Source organism: Argiope bruennichi, chromosome 6 (genome assembly GCF_947563725.1).
Source record: "Argiope bruennichi chromosome 6, qqArgBrue1.1, whole genome shotgun sequence".
Lineage (NCBI taxonomy): Eukaryota > Metazoa > Arthropoda > Arachnida > Araneae > Araneidae > Argiope > Argiope bruennichi.
In genome coordinates this window covers 67,441,075-67,452,315 of record NC_079156.1, presented here as the reverse complement: position 1 = coordinate 67,452,315, position 11,241 = coordinate 67,441,075, and the positions used below count along the sequence as shown (strand labels likewise).

Here is an 11,241-nt window from a genome sequence, read left to right as displayed (position 1 = left end):
CGTGATTAGAGAGTGAACTAGTTTTAACATTTTGATATCACCTCACATTTTTTTTTTTTTTGAAAAACTGATTAAAGGTGAAAGAAAATTTGCATGAAATTAGAATTAATGTCACTGCCAAGATTTTTTTTTTTTTTAAAAATTTAAGATAGTATAAACATTTATTTATTTTTTTTATTTTAAGATAGTATAAACATTTTTTTTTGTGCGGTGATTTATTTAAATGTAGAAAGTTCAGAAATTGAATTTTAAATGGTAAAAGGTAAAAATGGGAATTTCCTCAATGCAAAAAAAAAAAAAAAAAAACTATTATCTGTCAATATCTCTAAACGGCTGCACTTCTGATTTGGAAGAAACTAATTTAAGTGCTGTGTAATATCCTCATACAACAACAAAAGTGGAGCAAGAGAAAAAATTATAAATTCATCAATCGTTTTGTGCATTCTTAGCAGTGTTTTTTCATCATTATTTTTCTAGATAAATTGCATATTGCATTATTTTCTGCTAAAAGCCTCATCACACGGCCAAATTCCGTCTACACTTTCGTGGACAAACGCGCACGGAAAAATGTGTGTAGTGACGTCACGTGGAGATTTGCTGTATGGTAAACCTAAAACACAGGTGTACTTTATGGCTAATTTATCGCTCTTTATTCGCTTTTTCTGTTTGATGAATATCTGTAGTTTGCTGATTTCGTTAGTAGGATTCCTGTCCATACATTCCGTACATTATATCCTGGGATATATTGCTGTCCCATCAATTTTCTTAATTTTTCATTAATAATGACAGGTTTACGTACAAAAAAAAATCGAATAATTGCATAATGTGTCTGTATTGGCATTTTATAGATTAAATTGTGAAAATCAAATTTAACACACAGACATGCTAAAAAGGCGATTTTGTGAGGTGAATGTGCAATTAATTTTAAAAATAAAAACTTCACTATTATTTATTAATTAAAACATTAAACAATAAAAGAATCATTCATATTCTGCAATTCCCTCAAATGTACTATATAATGTGTTGAACAATATTTCAGCTGAGAAAATGAATTGATCCTTATTAACTTTCACAAGAGCATAGGAATTAAATAATTTTTTAACTGAATGGAAGATGTTAATTACATATTTTAGAAATTCAAAAATTCTACCATTATTTTTTTTAAAAATTAAAGATTTTATTTGCTCAAATACAGTTCACAAAAAGAAGACAGTTCACATAAACATTAATATCTTTTTTTTTTTATTCTGAAAATAAATTTTCTTGGTTTTGATGACTATCAATGGATGTCAATATCTCTTCATCTTCTGCTAATTATTGTACGAATTTCTTCGTGTTGCATTTTTTTTTTAATAATGAATATTCAGTGGATTCCAAATAAAAAGTTCGGATTTTTTTTTTTAAGTAAACTATTTCTTGAACTCTTTAGAACCTACTTTCATTCCATTCTCACCGACAGATCCTGAATATTTAATGGAATATTTCTTTGGTTTAACTGAAAATAATGCATATACCAACTATTCGGTAGCATGAAATTACTAAAGATACTGTTAATTGATAAAATTACAGTATTGAGTTCAAAATAGCATAGAATTATATGGTAGGGATTCCTAGAAAAAAATTGTACACTTCAAGCAAATAAATTTACAATTAAACATTAACAAATGAGAATAAAGTGTAAGTAATATTCTTTGTCAGCTCTTACTTTTTTTTTATATCTTTACATCAACGTTTTCATTAATTATTAATATAATTTTCGTATAATTTTTTTTCTTTTTTTATATTTTTTAACAATCTTTTTTTTCTTTTTTTAATATTTTTTAACAATTTTTTTTTCTTACAATTTCATACTATCAAAATTGCTCGAAAAGAAAAGGTAAAAATCATATGCGTTTTCGTATGGCATAGTGATACAACCCATAAATGCTTATAAGCCATCAAGCGCATGTTACTGCGCAAATCACTTCACACAGATTTACCAGAGAAATCCGTGCGGAGATTAGCAGTAGACAGATTTTGCGATATGAAAGGTAAACAAATTGGCGATATCCTGACCATCCACCGTAAGGGAAATATCTTCGCCGTATGTTAAAACCTTTATAGAAATGAGTTTTCAGCGAATATTTTTTTAAAAACACATTAATTTATTCATATCAGTGACATGCTGCATACATGTGATATATGTGGTAAAGGATTTTCTAAGAGAAATAATTTAAGAATTCATTTAAAGATTCATTCAAATGAAAAACCTCATGTATGTGAAATATGTGCCAAACGATTCTCTGTGAAGAATAGTTTAAGAAATCACATGCTGACTCATACAAAAGAAAAACCTTATGTATGTGAATTATGTGCCAAAGGATTCACAGTCATGAATGGTTTAAGGAAGCACATGCTGACTCATACAAATGAAAAACCTCATGTATGTGAACTATGTGCCAAAGGATTCTCATTGAAGGATAGTTTAAAAAAGCACATGCTCACTCATACAAATAAAAAACCTTATGTATGTGAACTATGTGCCAAAGGGTTTTCATTTAAAGGTAGTTTAAGACAGCATTTGCTGAGTCATACCAAAGAAAAGTCTCATATTTGTGAGATATGCTGTAAAGGATTTTCACATAAAGGTAATTTGAAACAGCATCTATTGATTCATGCAGAAGATAAGCCTTTTGCTTGTGAAGTGTGTGCTAAAAGATTTTATGGAAAAGGTAAATTAAAACGACATTTAAATGTCCATTCAAAAGAAAAGCCTTATGCATGTGAAGTGTGTGGTAAAAAATTTTCTGCCAAGGCAACTATGAAAAGCCATTTACTGGTTCATACAAATGAAAAACCTTATAAATGTGAAATTTGCGACAAGAGTTTTTCTAAGAATTGTGTTTTAAAAACACATGCACTAACTCATTTGAAGGAAATATCTCATTCATGTAAAGTATGTAGTGAAAAATTTCCAACTAACTATGCATTACGATTGCATGCATTGACCCATTCAAATAAAGAGCCTTATACATGTAAAATATGTACTAAAGCATTTTTATTCAGTAGTTATTTACAGAAACACTTAGAATATCATGCGAATGAGATGCCTTATGCATGTGAAGTGTGTGGTAAAAAATTTAATTTCCAATGTAATTTGAAAAGACATTTATTGGTTCATACAAAAGAAAAGAATTTTTCATGTGATGTTTGTGGTAAAAAATTTGCTCATAGTGGTAATTTAAAACAACATTTAGTGACTCATCTAGAAAACTTTTGATCTGTATGAATGTGCACTGCATAGTATCTAGTCAATTTGTAATTAAAGAATTTGATTGATATATATTTTGAAACAACATTTATTTATTCTAAAATTGCTGGAGATCAGTTTTTATGAAATTCCTCGTACCTACAAAGTGTATGAAAAACTGCTTTCAATCAAATTTATACAAATATACTGATTTGTAAAGATGGAAAAAAAAAATTATTCATTTACACTTTTAAAAATCTTATTGATAAAAAATGTGGTAAATGGATTTTTTCTAGAAATTTAAATAAGGCACATTTAATTATTTTAAGGAAAAGTTGTTTATTGATAAAATATCTTCTAAACTAATTTCACTTAAATGAGATAGACTTGACTTAAGACTATGGTGCTATCAAGAGAGGATTTTTTTTTTTGTGGCAATTTCCTGCTAAATATGGTGATCCTGATTTCTTGTAGATTGCCAAGAAGGAGTTTTAGTGAATTACTTGACAGCTAATGTGATTTTGACAAGGAACTTTACCATAATTCTTATTAAGATATGTTAAAAGATACCTATCAAATCATATGAATGTAAAATGTCTGATAAAGAGTCTTACAGATGCAGGATACATGCTGACCTTATATATGTGAAATTATTGATAAGTAAGTGGCTTTGTAAAATGAATTGGCTAATACATGGAAGAATTTTAAATTTTATTTTAATACTCTTGTGATTAGATTTCTTGTATAAAACTCATGTTGCCATTAAAACAATAGCAACAACTTATCTCTGTGTGTTGAATGCATAGTTTAAAAAAACCGTTCCAAACTTAGTCCAAATTTACATATATTATATATTGTAATGTAAGTATTCTCCTTGTGTTAAAATATTTTTATGAAAGAAAAAGTTGCAATTCTGTATGTTATTCATGTAAAGCCATATGTAAACTGTGTTAGGAATATTTCATAGTAATTTTATCTTATCAAAAGGATATTCTTGTAACTATTAAATAGAATTGAAGCACATTTTTTTCTTCTGGAATACATGCAGATATATAGAAATGAACATATAATACAGAATTTTTGTGAATGTAAACTACATCAGTGAAAAATTCTTATTGCTGTAACTAACTATTTGTTTTTCATAATGTTATATATAAGAAAATGGATAGAAATAGTTTTCTTGTTCAATTAAATTTTTATAAAATGTTATGTGAAAAATAAATTTAGTACTTTCTTACCCTCACTTATAATCAGTTATTTAATAATTATTGGTAATACTAAATACATTTTATTTATTTGTTTATTTTTTGCCTTTTCATCATATTTAATTTTAAAAACTTGAAAAGAAAAAAAAGAAGAAAAAAAAAACATAAATGGAGCTATGTTTTGTCTCTATGATACCTCCTATGATTGGGACAACTATACATTCTTTCTGAACCAATATGCCATCGCTTTCTACCTTCATGGAGTGTGATATAACTTTAAAATGCATAGATGAAATAGTTATTTTCTATAACTAGATGTACTTAATTTATTCTACATTTAGTAAACACAGTTGAAATCTGTTAAGAAAATAATTATATATAGATACACTATGATTAATTACGCAAAAATATTTACAAGGAGTTTTTAGTGAAATTTTAAACAGAAGAAAACCTTCAAAATAAAAGCAACATTTTTTGAACGAGTTTCAGTACCATGTAGCTTTACAGTTGACAATTGAATAATAGTAATATTTTTTAGTAATATTGAAGTAACATGTTATTCAGAAGTAAAATTTGTTGTTAAACGAATTGTAAGACTGGTGTAAAAGATTTATACTATATTTGATGCTTATTCTTGAAAAGATACATTGCATTTCATGAAAAGTAAATGCCACCAATCATTGTTTTTTTAAAAAAGCAAAAGAATAGAAATATAAGTAATGTGTCTTCTTCCTTTGAAGTGAAGGGAAAACCATTTTTTAATTGTTCTAAATTATACTTAATATACACATATATATATATATATTTCTTATATCAGTTGGCATTTAATGTATCTTGTTTTTGTTTCTCATCTTTTACGCAACAGTAATTTATTTCTACTAATAATAAAGAAGAAAATTTCTGCATAGGTGCTTAAAAGCCTGATCATTTGTCCTTGTACTACCAAATTGACCACAAATAAACTTTGGTTGATAAGAATTTGCTCTTCAGAGCATTTTATAAAATTTTAATTAATTAAAAATTAAACAAGATTTTGTCATTTTTTAACAAAATTAAGCTATTTGTATTTCATGTATTTGTGTGTATGCATATTTTGTATTACCAAAGCAGTTATTGTGCAATTTTTTTGGAATAGTAAACCTTTTTTTTACAGAATTTAGAATAATGTTTTTTATTATTATAATGAAGTTGAGATCAGTTTCAGTGCTTCATGAAATATATAATAATGATATTTTCTTCCTTTACTGAAAGCTAAATTGTATATATAATAAGCTAACAATTTACATGCAGTATAAGAAAGGGATATTTCAATTAAAAGATAGATTACCCAGGAATTGCATTTTTAATGGTGCTGTGATGTCAGGGGAATCAAACTCAATTAGGAATGCCCATATGCATAATAACAAGTTCATTTGAAAGCAATTAAACTAAAATGGTAATTTTAGTGGCACTAAATGGCACGGTAATATGTATTTTCTATGTCGAAGAATATGGAGACTAGGTGTTTCCTCCTGATAAATTTATTGTGTATTTGGGTTGCCAGTAACAAAAGGTAGATCGACCTTTACAGTAACCACTCTGCAATGGGGATATCCATCCTTTCTCTAATTCGTATATCAAGAGAATATTGATCATGCGCTCGAAGGTGTTAAAAAGGTAATTGGTAAGAGCAATTGGCCTGTAGTTCAGATGATTTGATAGTTCTGTGCCAGGTTTTAAGATTGGAATCACAATAACTTCACGCCATTGCAATGGATATTTCTGCTCCGTCCAGATTCTGTTATATAAAAATAGTAGTTTGGAAAGTGAAGTTTCATTCCATTGGCGAAGCATGTTATATGTTATTCCATCTGGCCCAAGACTTGTATCGCGGGCTTGAGACAAGTCTGTTTCCAATTCAATCATCCTAAATTCACAGTTGTATAAAAGGAAGGAATTAAAATGCAATAGCAACCGTTCCGTGGGATTCTTAATTGCCAGAAATTTAGGACTATAAGAATCTATTGCAGAAACTTTTGCTAATGCTTGGCGAAGAATATTGGTTACATCTAATGGGGAGTAATGCATCTGATTTCCTGTTTTTAAAATAGAGATGAAGGATTCACTATATATCCCATTAGCAGCCTTTACTTTCCTCTACAAAGTTCTACTAGAAGTATAGGATGTTATAGAAGAAACAAATAATATGCAAGATTCCCTCTGATTAAGACGGCGAATGCAACAAGCTAGCGCTTCGGCTCTTTTGAAAGTAACAAGATTTTCTGTTGTCGGGTACTTTTTAAAAATATTCCGCAGCTTCCTTTGGTTCTTATGACTGTCGTGACAGATTTCATTCCACCACGGTCCGCGAAATTTTCGTAGGCTCGGGGATAATTTTGGAATGGTGTTATTAGCGGTATTCATTATAGTGCAGCGGATTGTTATGAGCGAGGATAGAACCCGGGACCTTATGGTTCGCAGCCGAGTAACAAGACAAAAGCAATTGCTCGTGTCTCGTAGCTGTTATCTTGCTTATAAGCTTTCACCACAATAGTATCAAAGACATGTTGTACTGCTTCTAATAAGTTTGATGCATTGATCATAGCGTGAATGATATCTGTTAACTGCGAAAAAGCTTTCCAATCTGCCCGCTAGGAGAAGTAATATGGAGGACATAAAGTCGCAACTTTCCTATTATTGACGCCCATGCTGATAGCTGGCCCGCTATCAGCATGGGCGTCAATATTAGGAAAGTGATCGCTCTTATACAAATCTTTGCTATCTTCAACGGTCAGCAATGGCAAGAGTTCAGGTGAGCATATGGGCAAATCAAGGTTATGGAACCTACATGTGGGTTCATGGAAGTACGCCTTCTGATCATTACAGAGACAGTTATTAAAAATAAACTGCTTTATCTGTTGCCCACGAGAATTTGTACTATCCCAACTCCACAAAGTACAATGTCCGTTGAAGTCGCCGAGTAAAATAAAAGGCGAAGGAAGCTGGCCCACTAGGTTGTTAAGATCTTGTTGACGAATAATATCATGAGGCGGTAAGTAAATACAGTAGACTGCGAAAAATATTCGTGTGTGAACTTGAACTGCCACAACCTGAAGAGAAGTGTGTAATGGGAGGGGTGTGCTGTGGTATAAATTCGAAGTGAAGATGCAGACACTACCTGAAGGATGAGATGCTGTGTCTGCACCTTTCCGAGTACAGTTATAACCGCGTAATTTTAGGGGAATGTTAGGTGTCAGGAAGGTCCCTTGAACACCAAAACAAACGGGATGAAATTTGTTAAAAATGGTCATGAAGTTTGGACCAAATGCCGCAACAATTCCTACAGAGGAAGGTACTCATTATGAGACTGGCATAGAAAAGATGCGAGAAGACGTAATTGTTGAAGTTGCCAAATCTTCACAACTCATTTCAAGCTCAGATTCATCCTCAGACGTAATTTGACATCTGGGCTATTAATAATGCCTCCAAAAATCGACGTCAAGTCCTTGTGGACATTACCCTGTGTTACTAACCCCAAGGAAACAGAATTTCTTGATGCCGATTTTTTTTTCAATTTTATTGGCAAGTCGTTTGGCTCAAAACCACACTTTTCAAGTTTTAGCTTCAAAAACTTAGTAGATTCGATTTTTTGTTTATTTTCTTTCTGGTTCGCAAGTTTCAGTTTTCACCGTATATGTCTATTTTTACAAATGGTTCAAGGTCAGATGATCATGTTGGATGTGGTATTATTTTTGGAACACAAACATTCGGTTATAGTCTGCATACATACCTTTCTGTGTAAGGCTTCTTAATTCTTATCAAGAAATGTTGAAATATACAAATCATATCAAAACATGTGAATGTAAAGTGTCTGATAAAAAGCCTTACACATGCAAGATACATGATGATTTAGACAGGCAAAAACACTCATTGATAAAACATATGTGGTAAATCATTTTATTGTAATTTTAATGGAAGATTTATTCAAAAATTCATACGAAAGAAAAACTGGAGAGAATTTGCATTACATACAAAATTTAAAATGAACATTTTCAGTCTGATAGAAAAAATGAGTCATTTTGAATGAAATGAACATTTTCAGTCATTTAAAAATATATATAATTTTTTTTATTAAAGTATTACTTCTATATTACATTTATTTACATAAAAAAACTTTATATATGTGAAATTAGTAAGTGGCTTTGTAGATCATATTGGCGCATACATGGAAGAATTTTAAATTTTATTTTAATTATTTAGTGATTAGATTTCTTGTATAAAACTCGTAAGTTACCATTAAAACAATAGCAACAACTTATCTCTGTGTGTTGAATGCATAGTTTAAAAAACCCATCCCAAACTTTCTCCTAATTTACATATATTATATATAGTAAAATAGATATTCTCCTTGTGTTAAAATATTTTTATGAAAAAAAAAAAGCAATTCTGTATGTTATTCATGTAAAACTACTTATTTCATACTAATTTTATCTTATCAAAAGGGCATTCTTGTAATTATTAAATTAAACGAGGTGTGTTCTCATGACAAGACTAAAGAATTATGAAAAAATATATTTTTAAAGCAGCAGCTTCGCCGAAGAGAGAGAAGACACTTAGAAATTTTAAAACTTTGCTTTTATTCCATCCCGGGAGACATATTTTATGTACAAGTAAGAAGCGAGGAGATACGTCAATCTACAGCGCAACACAAAAGCAAAAGAGCGAGAAAAAAAGCGAAAGAGAGGGTGTAATATTTTTGCAGTTACTTTATACTATGATATTCTGATAAAAATTTCGCTGACGCGTGTCGTTTTAGGTAAGAGAAATTTAGGTATCTTTTAAAAGAATTCGCTTAGCTTGACAGATTCGTAACCTTTCACTGGGAGTGTGGGAACTTGTTGATTTCAGCAGTTTTAGAGAGAGCTCGTGTAGCATTAATTAAATATAAAAGGTGGAATGGGATCGGGAAATAAAAGAACATTTTAGAACGAAGTTAATATGTGCAAATTTAAAAAATTAGGACTTAAATTATATATATATCTTGAGAACATGATAACTAGAGTAATTTTGTTTCGAATTTTAAAGAGCTTGGAATATGTTGTTAAAAATGTAAAAATCTCGAACGAGCTCGTAAATGTCCCATCTGTACTCTGTTTCACCCTAACTTGGCAGTATTGTAAAAGGCAGAAAACGTGACGCTCCGCGTTGGGAAAGAGTTCCCCATCAATTCCGACTTTAAAATAGTTAAAATGCTTAGAAATTTATCAAATAATATCATAAATTATTGAAATCCTTTTTTTATCAGTATGTATTTAAAATTATTCTCAAGTTAGAAGTGTTTATCTGTTAAGTATTTTGTAAATAAAGCGAACGAATAAAACGAAACGTTTGACATAATGGATTCCACTTAGGCTAGAACCGGTCTTCAAGGTCAAATATTTGGCGCGCTTTTCTTTTACGTCTCCGCCAAATCAGCTTCATTTAGTTCCCAAACATTATCATCTTTCGTACTTTTTTATTCTCGCTTTTTTACCAGCTGATATTTTTGATACTATTAATCACATTAGTAGTTATTAGTTTTGATTGTTGAATATTTATTCGATTCGTCATTTCTATTCACTTCTAAAATGTCTGAAAAAGAAAAAGTGTTATCAACGAATACGCTGTGCACACCTTCAAGACGAGTGAAATCAACAAAAAGTGCAACATGAAAACAGAAATAAAGGCATCCAGTCCTTTAAGTACCCCTGGAAAGAAGCGACCAGGCTCAGTAGGTAAACATTCAGGTCATCTTATGAAAAAGTAAATATGATGATGTAAAAATGATGATTTTACATTAAAATATGATGATATTACATTATCCTGTATCTGACGAAAAATCCATGCATTTATTCGTAGAAATGAGATCCCAACATTATATAAAGTTTTAAAAGATGTGAACGATGATACAGATATATTTTCTAAAAACATTAACCGATCTACGCTTTACAGTATATTGAAAGATTTAGTGTTTTCTTTTGAGAAACGATGAAACGAAATGAAATAACTTTAATGATTTATTAAAATAATGTATCAATAATATTGAACAAAATAATGAAAATAAGGGAAAAATTAATTCTCTGATTAAAAATGGTAATATAATAAAGTTAATAAATATTTACTATTTGGCGAAAAATTTGCGAGATAAAGTTCCGCCAGCGATCTGCATTTCTAGTAACTTTATAGTTTAAAGTAACCCAGTTCCCGTGACAGCGACTGTGATTCGGCATCCCTAGAATATACACTACTGCCAAGTTAGGGTGAAACAGAGTATAGCTATAGCTATAAGGGGGTGGAAATGGTGAGAGGTAGAGACGTTGAAATTTTCATTTCGCTATAACTTTCTTAATATTGAAGATAGAAAAATAAATCCTATGAGCATATCTTTAAAACGAACAACCTTTGTATTTAAAGTTTTTCGATAACTGCAATACTTTAGAAGTTAGGGACTGAAAAATAATTTTCAAGCTCTAATTTTGACTGTTTCTAACATCAAATATTTATGTTGCCAGATAGTAACTTAAATGTAAAGGTTTCTAAATACTTTTGTTTTCCAGTTTACGGAGAGGAATATTTTTTATTTACCAACACAATTTGCATTTTGTATGAGACCTTAAGTATAATGCAGAAAATCAAGTATTTCATTTTGGATAACTTCTATTGACCGATCTGGTACAAAAAAAATGTGCAGATCTATGATTTTAGTGTCGTGGTAATGAGCTTATTTTCATTTATATACAGGGTGTTTATAAAGTCTCGGACCCATTTTGATGTTTAATAACGCGAGTT

At 30.1% G+C, this 11,241-nt stretch overlaps 1 protein-coding gene across 1 annotated transcript; it reads left to right on the top strand.

The window, feature by feature from the left end:
• The first annotated feature begins 1,916 nt into the window (after window positions 1–1,916).
• On the top strand, window positions 1,917–4,360 carry LOC129972219 (gastrula zinc finger protein XlCGF8.2DB-like). Its single transcript, XM_056086257.1, has one exon. The coding sequence runs from the start codon at window positions 2,162–2,164 to the stop codon at window positions 3,257–3,259; it is 1,098 nt and encodes a 365-aa protein (XP_055942232.1). The 5' UTR covers window positions 1,917–2,161; the 3' UTR covers window positions 3,260–4,360.
• Window positions 4,361–11,241: the final 6,881 nt, after the last annotated feature.

Coding starts and splice junctions, on each gene's coding strand:
- LOC129972219 (XM_056086257.1), top strand. CDS start 2,162: ATGCTGCATACATGTGATATATGTGGTAAAGGATTTTCTAAGAGAAAT.